The sequence below is a fragment of the Ranitomeya imitator genome, chromosome 1, assembly GCF_032444005.1.
Source record: "Ranitomeya imitator isolate aRanImi1 chromosome 1, aRanImi1.pri, whole genome shotgun sequence".
NCBI lineage: Eukaryota > Metazoa > Chordata > Amphibia > Anura > Dendrobatidae > Ranitomeya > Ranitomeya imitator.
The window spans coordinates 1216777979-1216801775 of NC_091282.1; the positions used below are offsets into that span (position 1 = coordinate 1216777979).

The window sequence follows — 23797 nt, forward strand, 5'->3', positions numbered from 1 at the left end:
ACCTGAACCTCAGATGGGGGTGTAAAAAAGGATTGCAATCATTATGCAAAAACAAAAGGGAAAAGACTCTACAAAATTACAGCCAGGACATCATGGCTCCATACAGAGAGACTCTACAGAACTTCAACCAAGGCACCATCAACGGGAATAAAGATTTGACATTCTATAGGATGTCAGCTTAAGGGACATTGGAGGAATACAGATTTGCTCCATTGACCATCACTGAACCCATGGAAAAATATTTAGAATTGAGAGTCCTCAGTGGTTGATACCTTTTAATGGCTAACTGAAAAGATGGTAACAAATTGCAGCTTTCGAGACTACACAGGTCTCTTCATCAGGCAAAGACTAAAACAAATTCTGAAGAATCACATATTTATGCACAACATAGTATAGAAAAAAAAAAGGGGGGGAAACCATGGATGAGACAGGTGACATGAAGCAGAATTACCATGAGTGATAAACAGTTATGTCCATAAATATTGGGCCAGATAAGGATTGTTTTATTGTCTTCTGATTAGGGTCTCTGTTGTGATGACCCCTCATAGTCTGAGGGGCAAGTTCCTTAGTTGATGTAAAAAGACATAAATCCGTGAGACACATTCATTCCTGCATTAAGTCTGTCAAAGGTCGTCATCAGTTTATATTCCCAGACTCTTCTGTCTCTCTAAGATTTGAAGCTACTTTTTAACACAAGTAATTTCATGTCCATAATGTTATGATTTGGGAGACATTGTCTTTTTTCTTCTCTGTGCTATGTTGTGCATAAATATGTGATTCTTCAGAATTTGTTTTCGTCTTTGCCTGATGAAGAGACCTCTGTAGTCTAGAAAGCTTGCAATTTGTTACCATTTTTTCAGTTAGCCATTAAAAGGTATCAACCACTGAGGACTCTCAATTCTACATATTTTTCTATCTACTGGCTAACACGATATCAAGATATATGAACCCATGGATACATTTGGGGAAGCCAGGATTGGAACCCACCGTACACTTGGCACCATGGAGAAGTTCAGAGAAGCCAGGTTGTACCCTCCGGTCACCTGACCCATGGATGCATTTGGGAAAGCTAGGATTGGGACACACCGGTCACCTGACCCCATGGAGACATTCGAGAAGCCAGGTTGTGATCCTCTGGCCACAGGCCTCAATGGTCTGTCAGTTCAGCTTCCTAAGCTTGTCATTACCTCCTCTCTGTGGTTGCCTGCCACAGCGGTGTGCCACTGGTGGGGATAGTTGGCCCCCGAAGTCGCAGATGCTCTACTACAGGCGACTCAGTGGAATAATTTGACTCTGTACCACATTGGGTAGTTGCTGGGATTGTTCTATATGTTACTGTCTATTGGTTCAATAAAGTATTGCAACTGTTTTACCCTCACCCTGTGTTGTCTGAGTAGTATTCTGCCCACGGGAAAGGTGTGCTGGCATTCCAGTGGGATGAGCCCTGGTCCATGCGGTTTCAAACCAGTCAACAAGAGCAGCCACTGACCCTCTTGTCTCCACATTTAGTGGCAGCGGTGGGATACTACTTAGCCCAGCAGATCCGAGAGAGCAGCAGGGGACTGGTGTTCGTAGACACTTTCCAAGGGCTCCACAACTAAGGAGACATATAGACAGACCGAGAAGACCATAGGTGAGGCATACACAGCAGGTTTCAGACGCCACCATGTCCAACACCATCAACTCGGCCTTGCGAACAAGACCAGAGTGGATGTATACCTGCAATAAAAAATGGCAATTATAGGAGCTGTGCCAGCTTCTACGGATTGAATACCGGGTCACCGACACTCAATCAGATTTGATTCAGAAACCATATGTAGTTGCAATGGATGCGAGTCTGTTCTCGTCCATTACGTGAGGAGTTACCCAGGAGAGACCGAGCACTAGGGGAAGGATGATTGGAATTCTATAACGTCTGGTTAATTAAGATGCGGGAGCAATGTGATGACACAGCATTCGATCTTAATTATGCCCAATATATAATTTCAATAGGCCAGGAGATTTAGGCTATTGTCTGAACGTTAACTGCTGAATTTATGTATTTTTCTTCTGTGGGTCAAGAACCATAGACTGCGGTCATATGAGTCTGGATGTTGTCTCTGGAAATTGATGCTTGTGTATTGTTGAATGACTGCTGTTTACCTCTTATATCAGCTCCTACAGTTACAGTTTTAATATCTTTGGAGGACTGGAAGCAGGGTCATTGAACAATCGATGTTTGATAATATGTTGATTGACCATTGTATGGGACCCTGTAGTTTGTGGAGTTGAAAAACAGAGGAGTAAAATCTGTACAAATTGATTATACTCAAATATTAAGAGTTAATCTCATCCCACCTCCCCCGACTGGTGAATGATGACCTGAACCACAGATGTGGGTGTAAAAGTGGATTGCAATCCTTCTTCAAAAACAAAATGAAAAGACTCTACAAAATTAAAGCCAGGACACCATGGCTCCATAAAAAGAGACTCTATGGAACTACAGGCAAGGCACCATAAAAGGGAACACAGATTTGACATTTACCATCACTAAACTGTCATGAATGGCAATTCAGAATCACAATGGACATAGCGGTCAGAACACATACAGTGATCTGACAAACACCCAAAATAATAGAACAAGCTCTGAGACGTGGGAACTCTGCAGACCGCAATTCCTGATCCTATCGAACCACACTAAAGGTAGCCGCGGAGCGCTCCTGACCAGAACCTAGGCGCCTCGTCACAGCCTGAGAAACTAGCTATTCCTGAAGACAGAAAAATAAGCCTACCTTGCCTCAGAGAAATTCCCCAAAGGAAAAGGCAGCCCCCCACATATAATGACTGTGAGTAAGATGAAAACACAAACATAGAGATGAAACAGATTTAGCAAAGTGAGGCCCGACTAGCTGAATAGAATGAGGATAGGAAAGATAACTTTGCGGTCTGCACAAAAACCTATAAATAACCACGCAGAGGGGACAAAAAGACCCTCCGCACCGACTAACGGTACGGAGGTCGTCCCTCTGCGTCTCAGAGCTTCCAGCAAGCGAGAAAAACCAATTAAGCAAGCTGGACAGAAAAATAGCAACAAAATAACATAAGCAAAACTTAGCTTTGCAGAGCAGCAGGCCACAGGAATGATCCAGGGAAAAAACCAGTCCCACACTGAAACATTGACAGGAAGCATAGATCAAAGCATCAGGTGGAGTTAAGTAGAGAAGAAGCTAACGAGCTCACCAGATCACCTGAGGGAGGAAACTCAGAAGCTGCAGTACCACTTTCCTCCACAAACGGAAGATCCCAGAGAGAATCAGCTGCAGTACCACTCTCCTCCACAAACGGAAGATCGCAGAGAGAATCAGCTGCAGTACCACTTGTGGCCACAGGAGTGAACTCTGCCACAGAATTCACAACAGTACCCCCCCCTTGAGGAGGGGTCACCGAACCCTCACCAGAGCCCCCAGGCCGACCAGGATGAGCCACATGAAAGGCACGAACAAGATCGGGAGCATGGACATCAGAGGCAAAAACCCAGGAATTATCTTCCTGAGCATAACCCTTCCATTTAACCAGATACTGGAGTTTCCGTCTTGAAACACGAGAATCCAAAATCTTCTCCACAATATACTCCAACTCCCCCTCCACCAAAACCGGGGCAGGAGGCTCAACAGATGGAACCATAGGTGCCACGTATCTCCGCAACAATGACCTATGAAATACGTTATGTATGGAAAAAGAATCTGGAAGGGTCAGACGAAAAGACACAGGATTAAGAACCTCAGAAATCCTATACGGACCAATAAAACGAGGTTTAAACTTAGGAGAGGAAACCTTCATAGGAATATGACGAGAAGATAACCAAACCAGATCCCCAACACGAAGTCAGGGACCCACACGGCGTCTGCGGTTAGCGAAAAGTTGAGCCTTCTCCTGGGACAAGGTCAAATTGTCCACTACCTGAGTCCAAATCTGCTGCAACCTGTCCACCACTGTATCTACACCAGGACAGTCCGAAGACTCAACCTGTCCTGAAGAGAAACGAGGATGGAACCCAGAATTGCAGAAAAACGGCGAAACCAACGTAGCCGAGCTGGCCCGATTATTAAGGGCGAACTCAGCCAAAGGCAAAAAGGACACCCAGTCATCCTGATCAGCAGAAACAAAGCACCTCAGATATGTTTCCAAGGTCTGATTGGTTCGTTCGGTCTGGCCATTAGTCTGAGGATGGAAAGCCGAGGAAAAAGACAAGTCAATGCCCATCCTACCACAAAAGGCTCGCCAAAACCTCGAGACAAACTGGGAACCTCTGTCAGAAACAATATTCTCTGGAATGCCATGCAAACGAACCACATGCTGGAAGAACAAAGGCACCAAATCAGAGGAGGAAGGCAATTTAGACAAGGGTACCAGATGGACCATCTTAGAAAAGCGATCACAGACCACCCAAATGACTGACATCTTTTGAGAAACGGGAAGGTCAGAAATAAAATCCATAGAGATATGTGTCCAAGGCCTCTTCGGGACCGGCAAGGGCAAAAGCAACCCACTGGCACGAGAACAGCAGGGCTTAGCCCGAGCACAAATCCCACAGGACTGCACAAAAGTACGCACATCCCGCGACAGAGAGGGCCACCAAAAGGATCTAGCCACTAACTCTCTGGTACCAAAGATTCCAGGATGACCAGCCAACACCGAACAATGAAGTTCAGAGATAACTCTATTTGTCCACCTATCAGGGACAAACAGTCTCTCCGCTGGGCAACGATCAGGTTTATTAGCCTGAAATTTTTGCAGCACCCGCCGCAAATCAGGGGAGATGGCAGACACAATTACTCCTTCCTTGAGGATACCCGCCGGCTCAGATAAACCCGGAGAGTCGGGTACAAAACTCCTAGACAGAGCATCCGCCTTCACATTTTTAGTGCACGGAAGGTACGAAATCACAAAGTCAAAACGGGCAAAAAACAATGACCAACGAGCTTGTCTAGGATTCAAGCGCTTGGCAGACTCGAGATAAGTCAAGTTCTTATGATCAGTCAATACCACCACGCGATGCTTAGCTCCTTCAAGCCAATGACGCCACTCCTCGAATGCCCACTTCATGGCCAGCAACTCTCGGTTGCCCACATCATAATTTCGCTCAGCAGGCGAAAACTTCCTGGAAAAGAAAGCACATGGTTTCATCACCGAGCAATCAGAACTTCTCTGTGACAAAACAGCCCCTGCTCCAATCTCAGAAGCATCAACCTCGACCTGGAACGGAAGAGAAACATCTGGTTGACACAACACAGGGGCAGAAGAAAAACGACGCTTCAACTCTTGAAAAGCCTCCACAGCAGCAGAAGACCAATTGACCACATCAGCACCCTTCTTGGTCAAATCGGTCAATGGTTTAGCAATACTAGAAAAATTGCAGATGAAGCGACGATAAAAATTAGCAAAGCCCAGGAACTTTTGCAGACTTTTCAGAGATGTCGGCTGAGTCCAATCATGGATGGCTTGGACCTTAACAGGATCCATCTCGATAGTAGAAGGGGAAAAGATGAACCCCAAAAATGAAACCTTCTGCACACCAAAGATACACTTTGATCCCTTCACAAACAAAGAATTTGCACGCAGGACCTGAAAAACCGTTCTGACCTGCTTCACATGAGACTCCCAATCATCCGAGAAGATCAAAATGTCATCCAAGTTCACAATCAGGAATTTATCCAGGTACTCTCGGAAGATGTCATGCATAAAGGACTGAAACACTGATGGAGCATTGGCAAGTCCGAACGGCATCACGAGATACTCAAAATGACCCTCGGGCGTATTAAATGCAGTTTTCCATTCATCGCCCTGCTTAATTCGCACCAGATTATACGCACCACGAAGATCTATCTTTGTGAACCAACTAGCCCCCCTAATCCGAGCAAACAGATCAGATAACAATGGCAAGGGGTACTGAAATTTAACAGTGATCTTATTTAGAAGGCGGTAATCTATACAAGGTCTCAGTGAACCATCCTTCTTGGCTACAAAAAAGAACCCTGCTCCTAATGGCGACGATGACGGGCGAATATGCCCCTTCTCCAGGGATTCCTTCACATAACTGCGCATAGCAGCGTGCTCAGGCACGGACAAATTAAACAATCGGCCTTTTAGGAATTTACTACCAGGAATCAAATTGATAGCACAATCACAATCCCTATGTGGAGGTAGGGTATCGGACTTGGGCTCATCAAATACATCCCGGTAATCAGACAAGAACTCTGGGACCTCAGAAGGGATGGATGACGAAATTGACAAAAATGGAACATCACCATGTACCCCCTGACAACCCCAGCTGGAAACCGACATGGATTTCCAATCTAATACTGGATTATGGACTTGTAGCCATGGCAACCCCAAAACGACCACATCATGCAGATTATGCAACACCAGAAAGCGAATATCCTCCTGATGTGCAGGAGCCATGCACATGGTCAGCTGGGTCCAGTACTGAGGCTTATTCTTGGCCAACGGTGTAGCATCAATTCCTCTCAATGGAATAGGACACTGCAAGGGCTCCAAGAAAAACCCACAACGCTTAGCATTCTCCAAGTCCATCAAATTCAGGGCAGTGCCTGAATCCACAAATGCCATGACAGAATACGATGACAAAGAGCAGATCAAGGTAACGGACAGAAGAAATTTCGACTGTACAGTACCAATGATGGCAGACCTAGCGAATCGCCTAGAGCGCCTAGGACAATCAGAGATGGCATGAGTGGAATCACCACAGTAGAAACACAGACCATTCAGACGTCTGTGTTCATGCCGTTCAACTCTGGACAAAGTCCTATCGCACTGCATAGGCTCAGGTTTAAGCTCAGGTAATACCGCCAAATGGTGCACAGATTTACGCTCACGCAAGCATCGACCGATCTGAATGGCCAAAGACATAGATTCATTCAGACCATCAGGCATAGGAAATCCCACCATGACATCTTTCAGGGCTTCAGAGAGACCCTTTCTGAAAATCGCTGCGAGCGCAGCTTCATTCCATTGAGTGAGTACAGACCACTTTCTAAATTTCTGACAGTATACCTCTATCTCATCCTGACCCTGACACAAAGCCAGCAAATTTTTCTCTGCCTGATCCACTGAATTAGGCTCATCGTACAGCAATCCGAGCGCCAGGAAAAACGCATCAATATTACTTAATGCAGGATCTCCTGGCGCAAGAGAAAATGCCCAATCCTGAGGGTCGCCACGCAAAAAAGAAATAATAATTCTCCCTTGTTGAGCTGGGTCACCAGAGGAATGAGGTTTCAAGGCAAAAAACAGTTTGCAGTTATTTTTGAAATTCACAAACTTGACTCTATCACCATAATACAAATCAGGAATAGGAATTTTTGGTTCTAACATAGGCTTCTGAACCACCAAATCTTGAATCTTTTGCACATTTATAACGAGATTATCCATTGAAGAGCACAGACCCTGAATGTCCATGTCCACACCTGTGTCCTGAACCACCCAAATGTCTAGGGGAAAAAACAGACAAAACACAGTGCAAAGAAAAAAAAAATGGTCTCAGAACTTCCTTTTTCCCTCTATTGAGAATCATTAGCACTTTGGCTTCCTGTACTGTCATGAATGGCAATTCAGAATCACAATGGACATAGCGGTCAGAACACATACAGTGATCTGACAAACACCCAAAATAATAGAACAAGCTCTGAGACGTGGGAACTCTGCAGACCGCAATTCCTGATCCTATCGAACCACACTAAAGGTAGCCGTGGAGCGCTCCTGACCAGAACCTAGGCGCCTCGTCACAGCCTGAGAAACTAGCTATTCCTGAAGACAGAAAAATAAGCCTACCTTGCCTCAGAGAAATTCCCCAAAGGAAAAGGCAGCCCCCCACATATAAATGACTGTGAGTAAGATGAAAACACAAACATAGAGATGAAACAGATTTAGCAAAGTGAGGCCCGACTAGCTGAATAGAACGAGGATAGGAAAGATAACTTTGCGGTCTGCAAAAAAACCTATAAATAACCACGCAGAGGGGACAAAAAGACCCTCCGCACCGACTAACGGTACGGAGGTCCTCCCTCTGCGTCTCAGAGCTTCCAGCAAGCGAGAAAAACCAATTAAGCAAGCTGGACAGAAAAATAGCAACAAAATAACATAAGCAAAACTTAGCTTTGCAGAGCAGCAGGCCACAGGAATGATCCAGGGAAAAAACCAGTCCCACACTGAAACATTGACAGGAAGCATAGATCAAAGCATCAGGTGGAGTTAAGTAGAGAAAAAGCTAACGAGCTCACCAGATCACCTGAGGGAGGAAACTCAGAAGCTGCAGTACCACTTTCCTCCACAAACGGAAGATCCCAGAGAGAATCAGCTGCAGTACCACTTGTGGCCACAGGAGTGAACTCTGCCACAGAATTCACAACACTAAACCTATGGATTCATTCGGGAAAGCTAGGATTGGGACCCACCTGCCCCCATGGAGATGTTTGGAGAAGATAGGTTGTGACCCTCTGATCACCTGGCCCATGTGCCTCAATGGCTGTCAGCTTTCTATGCTTGTCGTTACATCCTCTCTGTGGGTGCCTGCCAAAAACTTGACTACCCTCACCAGGGTCACCTTGTCCTTGAAGCCCCGAAACCTGAGCTGCTCTACTCCCAGCGACTCAGCAGCAGGGTGAGACTCTGAAATGTGCACCATCTTGGGTATTTGCTAGAGACAAAAAACCTGAGGGCACTACTATGGGATCACCAACCACACGTTAAAAAAATATATGTGAGACCAAAGAGAAGAAAGTGGTGTGTAAAGGTAAGGATTACCACAAACAATATAACAAATAACAATATTAATTTTATTAAGACAATTAAAGTTAGACAAGCCACAAACCCCCTGTTTATTTTTCAGAGGGTCATTTATCTTTTTTGTCCATCTCTCAGGATTACTGATTGCTCTTAATTTACTTAATCATTATTATTATTTTACTATATTTTGTGAGTCTGCAGACCTTATCCTGTTGAGTTATTTTTGTCTTTGGTACCACGATTAGATTTTGTCATCACATTTGCTGCTATCTGTTGATTTGCAGGATTTATCCTGGTGAGCCTCATTAGCTCTGGTTACCATCCTGAGTAGCCTAGTGTGTTTTATCATGACACACTCCCGTGGTGGAGGAAGGTCTCTTTGTGTGTGTGGGGCACTTACAAGTCCCTCCACACTGTTGTTCATTTGTTAACCTTGTGGGTTTTTTAATTGTTTTTAACTTGTTTGTGGCTTGTCTTAATAAAATTAATATTGTTATATTGTTTGTGGTGATCCTTACCTTTACACGCTACTTTCTTCTCTTTGGTCTCACATCTTGGGTATTTGCTGGGACTGTTCAATATGTTATTGTCTGTTGGTCGTTCAGGAAAGTATTGCCACACTGTTTTACCCTCACGCTGTGTTGTCTGAGTAGTATTCTGCCCTGGTCCATGCGGTCTCACATCAACAGACGAGAGCACCCACTGACCCTTGTGTCTCCACACAGTACCAAGAAGGAAAAGTGGTGGAATTGCGGAACTAACAGAATGGAGATGTTACTGATCAGAAAATGATGGAAAAATGGAAACATTTTCAAAATTTCTTGAATTTTTGAGTATGGCGTATGAGCCACACACAGAAATCTCGGCACTTCCCGCCTCGGCTGCTATCACTGAGGCTATTAATGGTCGTTTGAGAATGGTTCTGCCACAGAATGTACATCAGGATCGACTGTTGGCAACTCCGGTGTAGTCACCGAGCAATAATGTTCTTGACGTGCTCGATGGGAGACAAGTCCGGAGATGTTACCAGCAGCTTCTGTGTGATCACCTACCAATGACGTCCCCGATGTGCTCAGTGGAGACAAGTCTGGAGATGCTGCAGCCACAGGAGCAGGTTTAAGCCACACAGGCGGCTCACAGTAGTGCGAGGAACATGCAGGCTGGGGGTGTCATGTGGAAAAATATCACCTGGGACTATGGATAAATGGTGACAATCAGCAGCCTAACCTTGCTCAGACGACCATTAATAACTTCAGTGGTAACAGCTGAGGTCGGAGGTCTCGGGATTTCTGCATGAGGCTCTGGAGGCCAATGCTGGATGGGCTTTAATTTCTGCACAAGGGTCAAGCTCCGGACTGAAGAAATCCAGAGTTTCTGATCATGTTGTTTCCATTTTTTCATTATTCGAGTATCAGTAGCCTCTCCATTCTGTGATTTCCAGAATTCCACAAGTTTTCCTCCTTGGTGATGCAATTTCATTTCTGCAGAATGTCTGCGTGGAGCTTTGGGTCTTTGCTAGTTCTGTCCAGTTTTGATTTTTCTTCCCCTAGGTTAATTTATATTCCTTTTCTTTCAGGTTACGCTAGGAGCACAAGTAGTGTCTCTCCACGAGGCTACGTACCCAGTTCAACCCCTCAGCAGTCCAATTATAACACCATCACGTCAACCATGAACGGCTATACAGGAAGTGGGATGACCAGTCTGGGAGTGCCGGCCTCTCCAAACTTTCTTAATGGCTCCACTGCCAATTCTCCATATGCAAGTGAGTGCAGACTCCTTTCAAGAGCTATCTGATTATCACGGGTCACGGATGGTGACCAACCACTTTGCCATTTATGTACGTTTATATAACCTAATTATTCATGTTGGTAGACCCAAATGTAGACCACTGGGCAAGGATTCCACAAGGACATGAAACATTATGGCTGCCCTTTTTTCACTACGTTTTCCCTGTTTTCCCTCAGTTATGCCTGCAAGTCCCCCTTTGGGAGCCTCATCCATAACGCTTCCATCCAGTGCAAACTCAGCCACTTCTGCCGGAGTCTTCTCTTTCTCTCCCGTCAATATGATTTCCGCTGTCAAGCAGAAGAGCGCTTTTGCACCCGTGGTGAGACCTCAGAACTCCCCTCCACCTACCTGTACCAGCACCAGTGCAAACAGTCTTCAAGGTAAGTGGCTTCAACTGCTGGGTTTCGTTACTGGAGCCATGTATTGGAGAGTGGGACAGTGAATGTGGCATTATGCTGCGGACATGATATTTCTTCTGGAACTTTGACTTGCTGATGTGACATGTAGGAGTTATGAGATTCCATTACTGTAAATCTCAATTCCCTTGTCTTTGTTTCCTTCCAGCCATGACCGGCCTCATTGTGCCACCAATGTAGAATGCTTCCCTTGTGATCATTGACTGATTATATCCAGGATTCTCCGTAAGTTCAGGAGACCATGGACGTGGATCTTTGTATTTGGTCATTGGATTTACAGTGAAACCTTGATGGTGATCAAAGAAGTTTACTATGTTACCATGAAGAATCCAAGAGAGATTACGTTCCTCCATCAACCCCTTTTTCATGTGAAGGGTGAACATTACACGGAAGATGACACGAGGTGCCTTCCCAGCTCTTCTTTTGATAGAGGACTATTCTACATATTGGACCAAACAATTTCTTCCTACGTAGCTGGTGATGGACCATTTGCTACTAAAGTTAGCCTGAACTCATCTCTTAAGGACTACTTTTCCCAAATGCACTGCCAAGTTTACCCTTCGAAATGTGGTGACATTGAGTTCAGCTGGAGATCCTGATTAAATGTGCGGAATATCAAGATGGTGTTGATTGCTGGATGACACATCTCCTCTTCAAAACCTCTTAGCATAGGAATGATCTTTTCACCTCCTCGTCCCATCTAACAAACCTTTTTAATGTGCGATTGATATGGTGTTGACCTCCATGGTGAAGGGTGGAGGAGCAATGTTTTATACTGCACTTTCTATACATTGTGGACATGACAGACATTCTCCAAGTTGCTTTTTTTAAATTATGTGAATACTTTTCCCATCTCTTATGTAATCCTGTCTGATAGAGCGATGTCCACCATGTCCGAGTGGAAGTACAGAGAAGACTGACCGTTCATCATATGTTGTGTCCTTCACCTGATGGCATTGAGGTTCAATGTCCAGAACATGAGTTGTGATGATTCTGACTCAGTGGCCTTAGGTACAAGATTTAGGTTAGAGCCATAAAGTGGTGATCTTAGAACCAGAGGAAGGTGATAGACTCTTCATTATTTATACCCCACTATTTATTCATGAGCCCGAGATAGACCATGAAGTCCTACAAACCCCTGTATGTTCTAGATAGCCCATAAGGTGTTTTAGATAACTCCTTGCCACCTGGCCGATGTTATGCACTTTTCTTTCTCCGCTTTCCTTGTAATCTGAGGAGCGGACTCTCATGTACTGGAAACAATGCACATATGTTATATAATTTTTTTTTCTTTGGCCGCTGTTAATAACCCTGTTGGACAAAGATGGGTCCAGCTCTGACGGGTAGAACAAGTTCAGCTATTTCATCTTTTCTATTTTATTAATTTATTTTAGTTTCAGTTGAATTCAGATTTCAGATCCCTTCTCCGATTGGATCCCAAACAATCAGATGATTCCCATGGGTCCGGCTTCTCTGGATCTCAATGATGAGCAGATATTACGGCATGTGACCAAAGATCTGCTCTTGGCAAGTCCCTTTGAGATCTCTGTGCCACAATAGCACTTTTGGATAGAGTTTAAATGGGTCTAGAATCCATCGTCCATAACTTTGTGAGAAGATACGACTTCACGGGCAGGAGCCATCAGGAGGTGGTCACATGATGGAAGCTGGCAAAACAAAGTCAATGTCTCCCAGTTTGTCCCGAAATCTGGACAGTAAACTTGCTCATTTCTACCCAATGTTACAGTAAAATGTTTCATATTTTCAATACTTTCTGGGGAAGATTTGCTGTTTTTTTTCTCAGTTACTGTTTTAACACAACAAATGAGATCCAGACGTGGAATGTGGACTGTAAAATAGAACAATATTGGTAACGTAATAAACCCATTCATCATAGTCTTATTACAAATTGGTCTTATAATGTTTAATAGCGTCTCTATTATTTGTAATATATGTTTGATGGAGGAGCAGAGGCGCAAGATCCCATAGGGCAGAGCGAGAGGGAAAACGCTCCGGGTGATACCTGTGATGACACCATCAGGTAGAAAGGTCCACCGTGAGGTCAATGATGAAGTATTGATGTTGGGTTGAAGGAGTGTGCGGATACAGCATAATATGTTAACACGTAGGATACGGGGAGTGTACGGATAAAGCACAGGGAGTATACACGTAGGATGCGGGGATTGTCCGGATGCAGCACAGGAAGTATACACGTAGGATATGGAGTGTGCGGATACAGCACAGTGAGTATACACGTAGGAAACAGGGAGTGTACGGATACAGCACAGGGAGTATACACGTAGGATACGGGGAGTGTACGGATACAGCACAGTGAGAATACACGTAGGATACGGGGAGTGTACGGATACAGCACAGGGAGTATACACGTAGGATACGGGGAGTGTACGGATAAAGCACAGGGAGTATACACGTAGGATACGGGGAGTGTACAGATACAGCACAGGGAGTATACACGTAGGAAACGGGGAGTGTACGGATACAGCACAGGGAGTATACACGTAGGATACGGGGAGTGTACGGATACAGCACAGTGAGTATACACGTAGGATACGGGGAGTGTACGGATAAAGCACAGGGAGTATACACGTAGGATACGGGGAGTGTACGAATACAGCACAGGGAGTATACACGTAGGATACGGGGAGTGTACGGATACAGCACAGGGAGTATACACGTAGGATACGGGGAGTGTACGGATAAAGCACAGGGAGTATACACGTAGGATACGGGGAGTGTACGGATACAGCACAGGGAGTATACATGTAGGATGCGGGGATTGTCCGGATACAGCACAGGAAGTATACACGTAGGATACGGGGAGTGTACAGATACAGCACAGGGAGTATACACGTAGGATATGGAGTGTACGGATACAGCACTGAGTGTACACGTAGGATATGGAGTGTGCGGATACAGCACAGGGAGTATACACGTAGGAAACAGGGAGTGTACGGATACAGCACTGAGTATACACGTAGGATACGGGGAGTGTACGGATACAGCACAGGGAGTATACACGTAGGATACGGGAAGTGTACAAATACAGCACAGGGAGTATACACGTAGGATATGGAGAGTGTGCGGATACAGCATAATATGTATACACGTAGGATACGGGGAGTGTACGAATACAGCACTGAGTATACACGTAGGATACAGGGAGTGTACGGATACAGCACTGAGTATACACGTAGGATACGGGGAGTGTACGGATACAGCACAGTGAGTATACACGTAGGATACGGGGAGTGTACGGATACAGCACAGGGAGTATACACGTAGGATACGGGGAGTGTACGGATAAAGCACAGGGAGTATACACGTAGGATGCGGGGATTGTCCAGATACAGCACAGGAAGTATACACGTAGGAAACAGGGAGTGTACGGATACAGCACTGAGTATACACGTAGGATACGGGGAGTGTACGGATACAGCACAGTGAGTATACACGTAGGATACGGGGAGTGTACGGATACAGCACAGGGAGTATACACGTAGGATACGGGGAGTGTGCGGATACAGCACAGGGAGTATACACGTAGGATACGGGAAGTGTACAGATACAGCACAGGGAGTATACACGTAGGATATGGAGAGTGTGCGGATACAGCATAATATGTATACACGTAGGATACGGGGAGTGTACGGATACAGCACTGAGTATACACGTAGGATACAGGGAGTGTACGGATACAGCACTGAGTATACACGTAGGATACGGGGATTGTGCGGATACAGCACAGGGAGTATACACGTAGGATACGGGGAGTGTACGGATACAGCACAGGGAGTATACACGTAGGATACGGGGAGTGTGCAGATACAGCACAGGGAGTATACACGTAGGATACGGGGAGTGTACGTATACAGCACAGTGAGTATACACGTAGGATATGGGGAGTGTACGGATACAGCACAGGGAGTATACACGTAGGATACGGGGAGTGTACGGATACAGCACAGGGAGTATACACGTAGGATACGGGGAGTGTGCGGATACAGCACAGGGAATATACACGTAGGATACGGGGAGTGTACGTATACAGCACAGTGAGTATACACGTAGGATACGGGGAGTGTACGGATACAGCACAGGGAGTATACACGTAGGATATGGGGAGTGTACGGATACAGCACAGGGAGTATACACGTAGGATACGGGGAGTGTACAGATACAGCACAGGGAGTATACACGTAGGATATGGAGAGTGTACGGATAAAGCACAGGGAGTATACACGTAGGATATGGGGAGTGTGCAGAAACAGCATAATGTGTATACACGTAGGATACAGGGAGTGTGCGGATACAGCACAGGGAGTATACACGTAGGATATGGAGAGTGTACGGATACAGCACAGGGAGTATACACCTAGGATATGGGGAGTGTACAGATACAGCACAGGGAGTATACACGTAGGATATGGAGAGTGTACGGATACAGCACAGGGAGTATACACCTAGGATATGGGGAGTGTACAGATACAGCACAGGGAGTATACACGTAGGATATGGAGAGTGTACGGATAAAGCACAGGGAGTATACACGTAGGATATGGGGAGTGTGCAGAAACAGCATAATGTGTATACACGTAGGATACAGGGAGTGTGCGGATACAGCACAGGGAGTATACACGTAGGATATGGAGAGTGTACGGATACAGCACAGGGAGTATACACCTAGGATATGGGGAGTGTACAGATACAGCACAGGGAGTATACACGTAGGATATGGAGAGTGTACGGATACAGCACAGGGAGTATACACCTAGGATATGGGGAGTGTACAGATACAGCACAGGGAGTATACACGTAGGATATGGAGAGTGTACGGATACAGCACAGGGAGTATACACCTAGGATATGGGGAGTGTACGGATACAGCACAGGGAGAATACACGTAGGATATGGAGAGTGTACGGATAAAGCACAGGGAGTATACACGTAGGATACGGGGAGTGTGCAGAAACAGCATAATGTGTATACACGTAGGATACAGGGAGTGTGCGGATACAGCACAGGGAGTATACACGTAGGATATGGAGAGTGTACGGATACAGCACAGGGAGAATACACGTAGGATATGGAGAGTGTACGGATAAAGCACAGGGAGTATACACGTAGGATATGGGGAGTGTGCAGAAACAGCATAATGTGTATACACGTAGGATACAGGGAGTGTGCGGATACAGCACAGGGAGTATACACGTAGGATATGGAGAGTGTACGGATACAGCACAGGGAGTATACACGTAGGATATGGGGAGTGTACAGATACAGCACAGGGAGTATACACGTAGGATATGGAGAGTGTACGGATACAGCACAGGGAGTATACACCTAGGATATGGGGAGTGTACAGATACAGCACAGGGAGTATACACGTAGGATATGGAGAGTGTACGGATACAGCACAGGGAGTATACACCTAGGATATGGGGAGTGTACAGATACAGCACAGGGAGTATACACGTAGGATATGGAGAGTGTACAGATACAGCACAGGGAGTATACACCTAGGATATGGGGAGTGTACGGATACAGCACAGGGAGAATACACGTAGGATATGGAGAGTGTACGGATAAAGCACAGGGAGTATACACGTAGGATATGGGGAGTGTGCAGAAACAGCATAATGTGTATACACGTAGGATACGGGGAGTGTGCGGATACAGCACAGGGAGTATACACGTAGGAAACGGGGAGTGTACGGATACAGCACTGAGTATACACGTAGGATACAGGGAGTGTACGGATACAGCACTGAGTATACACGTAGGATACGGGGATTGTGCGGATACAGCACAGGGAGTATACACGTAGGATACGGGGAGTGTACAGATACAGCACAGGGAGTATACACGTAGGATATGGGGAGTGTGCAGATACAGCACAGGGAGTATACACGTAGGATACGGGGAGTGTACAGATACAGCACAGGGAGTATACACCTAGGATACAGGGAGTGTGCAGATACAGCACAGGGAGTATACACGTAGGATATGGAGAGTGTACGGATACAGCACAGGGAGAATACACGTAGGATATGGAGAGTGTACGGATAAAGCACAGGGAGTATACACGTAGGATATGGGGAGTGTGCAGAAACAGCATAATGTGTATACACGCAGGATACAGGGAGTGTGCGGATACAGCACAGGGAGTATACACCTAGGATATGGGGAGTGTACAGATACAGCACAGGGAGTATACACGTAGGATATGGAGAGTGTACGGATACAGCACAGGGAGTATACACCTAGGATATGGGGAGTGTACAGATACAGCACAGGGAGTATACACGTAGGATATGGAGAGTGTACGGATACAGCACAAGGAGTATACACCTAGGATATGGGGAGTGTACGGATACAGCACAGGGAGAATACACGTAGGATATGGAGAGTGTACGGATAAAGCACAGGGAGTATACACGTAGGATATGGGGAGTGTGCAGAAACAGCATAATGTGTATACACGTAGGATACGGGGAGTGTGCGGATACAGCACAGGGAGTATACACGTAGGAAACGGGGAGTGTACGGATACAGCACTGAGTATACACGTAGGATACAGGGAGTGTACGGATACAGCACTGAGTATACACGTAGGATACGGGGATTGTGCGGATACAGCACAGGGAGTATACACGTAGGATACGGGGAGTGTACAGATACAGCACAGGGAGCATACACGTAGGATATGGGGAGTGTGCAGATACAGCACAGGGAGTATACACGTAGGATACGGGGAGTGTACAGATACAGCACAGGGAGTATACACGTAGGATACGGGGAGTGTGCAGATACAGCACAGGGAGTATACACGTAGGATACGGGGAGTGTACGGATACAGCATAATATGTATACACGTAGGATACGGGGAGTGTACGGATACAGCACTGAGTATACACGTAGGATACAGGGAGTGTACGGATACAGCACAGGGAGTATACACGTAGGATACGGGGAGTGTGCAGATACAGCACAGGGAGTATACACGTAGGATATGGGGAGTGTACGGATACAGCACAGGGAGTATACACGTAGGATATGGGGAGTGTACGGATACAGCACAGGGAGTATACACGTAGGATACGGACAGTGTACGTATACAGCACAGTGAGTATACACGTAGGATATGGGGAGTGTACGGATACAGCACAGGGAGTATACACGTAGGATACGGGGAGTGTACGGATACAGCACAGGGAGTATACACGTAGGATATGGAGAGTGTGCAGAAACAGCATAATGTGTATACACGTAGGATACGGGGAGTGTGCGGATACAGCACAGGGAGTATACACGTAGGATATGGAGAGTGTACGGATACAGCACAGGGAGTATACATGTAGGATACGGGGAGTGTGCGGTTACAGCACAGGGAGTATACACCTAGGATATGGGGAGTGTACAGATACAGCACAGGGAGTATACACGTAGGATATGGGGAGTGTACAGATACAGCACAGGGAGTATACACGTAGGATACGGGGAGTGTACAGATACAGCACAGGGAGTATACACGTAGGATATGGGGAGTGTGCAGATACAGCACAGGGAGTATACACGTAGGATACGGGGAGTGTACAGATACAGCACAGGGAGTATACACCTAGGATACGGGGAGTATACAGATACAGCACAGGGAGTATACACGTAGGATACGGGGAGTGTACGGACACAGCACAGGGAGTATACACGTAGGATACGGGGAGTGTACGGATACAGCACAGGGAGTATACACGTAGGATACGGGGAGTGTGCGGATACAGCACAGGGAGTATACACGTAGGATATGGGGAGTGTGCAGATACAGCACAGGGAGTATACACGTAGGATACGGGGAGTGTGCAGATACAGCACAGGGAGTATACACGTAGGATATGGAGAGTGTGCAGAAACAGCATAATGTGTATACACGTAGGATACGGGGAGTGTGCGGATACAGCACAGGGAGTATACACGTAGGATATGGAGAGTGTGCAGAAACAGCATAATGTGTATGCACGTAGGATACGGGGAGTGTGCGGATACAGCACAGGGAGTATACACGTAGGATATGGAGAGTGTACGGATACAGCACAGGGAGTAAACATGTAGGATACGGGGAGTGTGCGGATACAGCACAGGGAGTATACACCTAGGATATGGGGAGTGTACAGATACAGCACAGGGAGTATACACGTAGGATACGGGGAGTGTACAGATACAGCACAGGGAGTATACACGTAGGATACGGGGAGTGTGCGGATACAGCACAGGGAGTATACACGTAGGATATGGGGAGTGTGCAGATACAGCACAGGGAGTATACACGTAGGATACGGGGAGTGTACAGATACAGCACAGGGAGTATACACGTAGGATACGGGGAGTGTGCGGATACAGCACAGGGAGTATACACGTAGGATATGGGGAGTGTACGGATACAGCACAGGGAGTATACACGTAGGATATGGGGAGTGTGCAGATACAGCACAGGGAGTATACACGTAGGATACGGGGAGTGTGCAGATACAGCACAGGGAGTATACACGTAGGATATGGGGAGTGTACGGATACAGCACAGGGAGTATACACGTAGGATACGGGGAGTGTACGGATACAGCACAGGGAGTATACACGTAGGATACGGGGAGTGTGCAGATACAGCACAGGGAGTATACACGTAGGATATGGAGAGTGTGCAGAAACAGCATAATGTGTATACACGTAGGATACGGGGAGTGTACAGATACAGCACAGGGAGTATACACGTAGGATATGGGGAGTGTGCAGATACAGCACAGGGAGTATACACGTAGGATATGGGGAGTGTACGGATACAGCACAGGGAGTATACACGTAGGATACGGGGAGTGTGCAGATACAGCACAGGGAGTATACACGTAGGATATGGAGAGTGTACGGATACAGCACAGGGAGTATACATGTAGGATACGGGGAGTGTGCAGATACAGCACAGGGAGTATACACGTAGGATATGGAGAGTGTACGGATACAGCACAGGGAGTGTACATGTAGGATACGGGGAGTGTGCGGATACAGCACAGGGAGTATACACGTAGGATATGGAGAGTGTACGGACACAGCACAGGGAGTATACACCTAGGATATGGGGAGTGTACAGATACAGCACAGGGAGTATACACGTAGGATATGGGGAGTGTACAGATACAGCACAGGGAGTATACACGTAGGATATGGGGAGTGTGCAGATACAGCACAGGGAGTATACACGTAGGATACGGGGAGTGTACAGATACAGCACAGGGAGTATACACCTAGGATACGGGGAGTGTACAGATACAGCACAGGGAGTAAAGCACCGCTATAAAACTGTCAGAAATCCAGTTTGTCCCACACAGCCATACTCATTACAAGGTATATACACACAAACCACACAGAAGAATGTCTTCACTTACAATCAGCAGCTGGAATATCCAGGGTCTCAACGCCTCAACCTTTGGATCTAAAACAAAGGACCCTGATTTTATACAAAGTATGAAAAATATAGACATTCAGATCCTCCTGGAAACATGGACCAGAGCCGAAAACGAATCCCTGGTGCCTATTGGATACAAGGAATTCTTGGTCCATGCCCAGAAAAATAAAAACATCAAACAGGGCCGGGGCTCAGGAGGAGTAGCGATCTGGTATAAAGAGGAGCTCCACCAGTACATCAAACCGGTGAAGAAAGGAGGCAGCCACATATGGATCAGAATCAGCAGCTCCATCCTCACCTGTCAGTCTGATGTCCACCTCTGTGCCACCTATATACCACCGCCAGAGTCCCCCTACTTCAATCCAGACTGCTTCGAGATCTTACAAAGAGAAGCTGCCCATTATCAGGCCCTGGGCAAAGTTCTCATCTTTGGAGACCTCAATGCAAGAACAGGGAGAGAGAGAGACTTCCTGACCACGGATGGAAACATCTACATACTTGGAGCAGAGAATGACGGCCAAGACCCTGTACACTGAGAGAAACAGCTATGACAGTACAGTCAACAAAAGTGGCAGAAAGCTCCTGAACGTATGTAAAAGTTTAGGACTTCATATCCTTAATGGACGAAGCAAGGGTGACTCCTTAGGAAGGTATACACTAAACTCCCATGTAGGGAGGAGTGTAGTTGATTACGCCATTACAGACCTGAACCTGGCAGATGTCAGCGCCTTCATAGTCACCCCACAAACACACCTGTCAGGCCACAGCCAACTTCTTCTGTACATGAAATCTACAGAGAAACCATCCACTCAGAAGCCACAGCAGAGCGGCCTCTTCACCCGGCCTCCATCCTATAAATGGTCCAAAATGTCGGCACTAAGATATAAAGAAGCTTCCAGCAGACCTGAAATACAGCGGATGCTCCACCACTTCTACAACCTTGAGTACATGCCAAACCCCGAGGGAGTGAACCAAGCAGCAAAGGACCTCAACAATATATTCTACGCAATGGCCAGACTGTCCGACCTTAAAAAAGTCGACTACAAGAGACCAAAAGAAACACAGGTCAATGGCTGGTTTGACAGAGAATGTAAAGCTGTACGGAAGACCCTGAGAACAGCCTCCAACAAGAAACACAGAGACCACAACCACCTGGGTCTGAGGGAAGCCTATGACTCCATACAAAAGCAGTACAAAACCATCCTCAGGAGGAAGAAGCAGAGTTACATCTCTACCAAGCTCAATCAACTCCAAGACGCCCTCCAAGACAACTCCTTCTGGGAACTATGGAACCACATGGGCACCAAAGACAAGAAAAACAACAACCATATCCAAAATGGCAACCTCTGGCTCCAATACTTCAGAGACCTCTATAAAGACATTCCAAAGGAAGGACTAAGCCAAGAACAGGAAAACATAATGGCGAAACTAAAAGCAATGGAGGAAAAAATCAAAAACTTCCAAAACCCGGTGGATACACCTATAACACTACAGGAAGTAACCGAGAGACTCTCCTCCATAAGATGTAGAAAAGCCGGTGGCCTGGATGGAATCCTACCAGAAATGCTGAAGTACAGCCCACCAGAAATACAGGCTGCAATGGTTAAACTCTTCAATATTGTACTGAGTGCCGGCTACTTCCCTCGTACCTGGAACCAAGGCCTCATCACACCCATCCACAAGAGTGGGGACAGGTATGACCGAGCCAACTACAGAGGCATATGCGTCAGCAGCAACCTGGGAAAACTGTTCAACAGTATCCTGAACAAGAGGATCCTCACCTTCCTCACCGAGCACAACGTCCTCAACAAGAGCCAAGCAGGGTTCATGCCGAACCACTGCACCACTGATCTATACTCTTCACAGCCTCATTCAGAGACACATCTACAATACAAAGAATGGGAAGATATACGCCTGCTTTGTGGACTTTAAAAAGGCCTTTGATTCATTGTGGCACCCGGGCTTATTCCTGAAACTGCTGGAGAGTGGAATAGGAGGAAAGACCTACGATGTCATCAAAAGCTCCTACACCGAGAACAGCTGCAGCGTGAGTGTGAGCGGCAAAAGAACGGCTTTTTTCCAGCAGAGCCGCGGAGTAAGACAAGGCTGCAGCCTAAGCCCAACGCTCTTCAACATCTACATCAACGAGCTGGCTACCGCCCTGGAATCCTCCTCAGCACCAGGTCTCACCCTCCACGACGCCCAGGTGAAATTCCTGCTGTATGCAGATGACCTGCTGTGTTGTGAATTCTGTGGCTGAATTCACTCCTGTGGTCACAAGTGGTATTGCAGCTTCTGAGCTTCCTCCCTCAGGTGTTCTGGTGAGCTCGTTAACTGCTTCATTACTTAACTCCGCCTGATGCTGCTATCCTTGCTCCTTGTCTATGTTTCAGTGTTGGATCTGAGCTTCTCCTGATTGTTCCTGTGACCTGCTGCTCTGTATAGCTAAGTGCTTTTTGCTTTTTTGTTGCTTTTTTTCTGTCCAGCTTGTCTTTTGTTTTGCTGGAAGCTCTGAGACGCAAAGGGTGTACCGCCGTGCCGTTAGTTCGGCACGGTGGGTTTTTTTTGCCCCCTTTGCATGGTTTTGCTTTAGGGTTTTTTGTAGACTGCAAAGTTCGCTTTACTGTCCTCGCTCTGTCCTAGAATATCGGGCCCCACTTTGCTGAATCTATTTCATCCCTACGTTTTGTCTTTTCATCTTACTCACAGTCATTATATGTGGGGGGCTGCCTTTTCCTTTGGGGAATTTCTCTGGGGCAAGTCAGGCCTATTTTTCTATTTTCAGGCTAGCTAGTTTCTTAGGCTGTGCCGAGTTGCCTAGGTAGTTGTTAGGCGCAATCCACAGCCGCTTTTAGTTGTGTTTAGGATAGGATCAGGTGTGCAGTTTACAGAGTTTCCACGTCTCAGAGCTCGTTCTTGTATTTTTGGGTATTTGTCAGATCACTGTGTGCGCTCTGATCGCTAAGCACACTGTGTTTCTGGATTGCCTTCATAACACCTGTCATTAGCAAACATAACAGTACAAGGAGCCAAACTAATGATTCTCAATAGAGGGAAAGAAAAAGTTCTGACATCATTTTTTTTTTTTTGTTTTTTGTTTTCTGCTCTGTGTTCACTTTTTTTTTTTTCCCCTAGACATTTGGGTGATTCTGGACACAGGTGTGGACATGGATATTCAGGGTCTGTGCTCTTCAATGGATAATCTCGTTATAAATGTACAAAAAATTCAAGATACTATTGATCAGAAATCTATGTTAGAACCAAGAATTCCTATTCCTGATTTGTTTTTTGGAGATAGAACTAAGTTTCTAAGTTTCAAAAATAATTGTAAGCTATT

At 46.2% G+C, this 23797-nt stretch overlaps 1 protein-coding gene across 1 annotated transcript in view; it reads left to right on the plus strand.

Annotated features, from left to right (window-relative positions):
- EBF4 (EBF family member 4) overlaps positions 1–12884 on the plus strand; it is a 266432-nt gene extending 253548 nt beyond the window's left edge. Inside the window, exons 14-16 of the mRNA XM_069745037.1 lie at positions 10361–10546; positions 10749–10952; positions 11137–12884. Of these exons, the coding sequence (XP_069601138.1) occupies positions 10361–10546; positions 10749–10952; positions 11137–11168 (422 nt within the window). The 3' untranslated portion in view covers positions 11169–12884. The remainder of the gene's footprint in view (positions 1–10360; positions 10547–10748; positions 10953–11136) is intronic.
- Positions 12885–23797: the final 10913 nt, after the last annotated feature.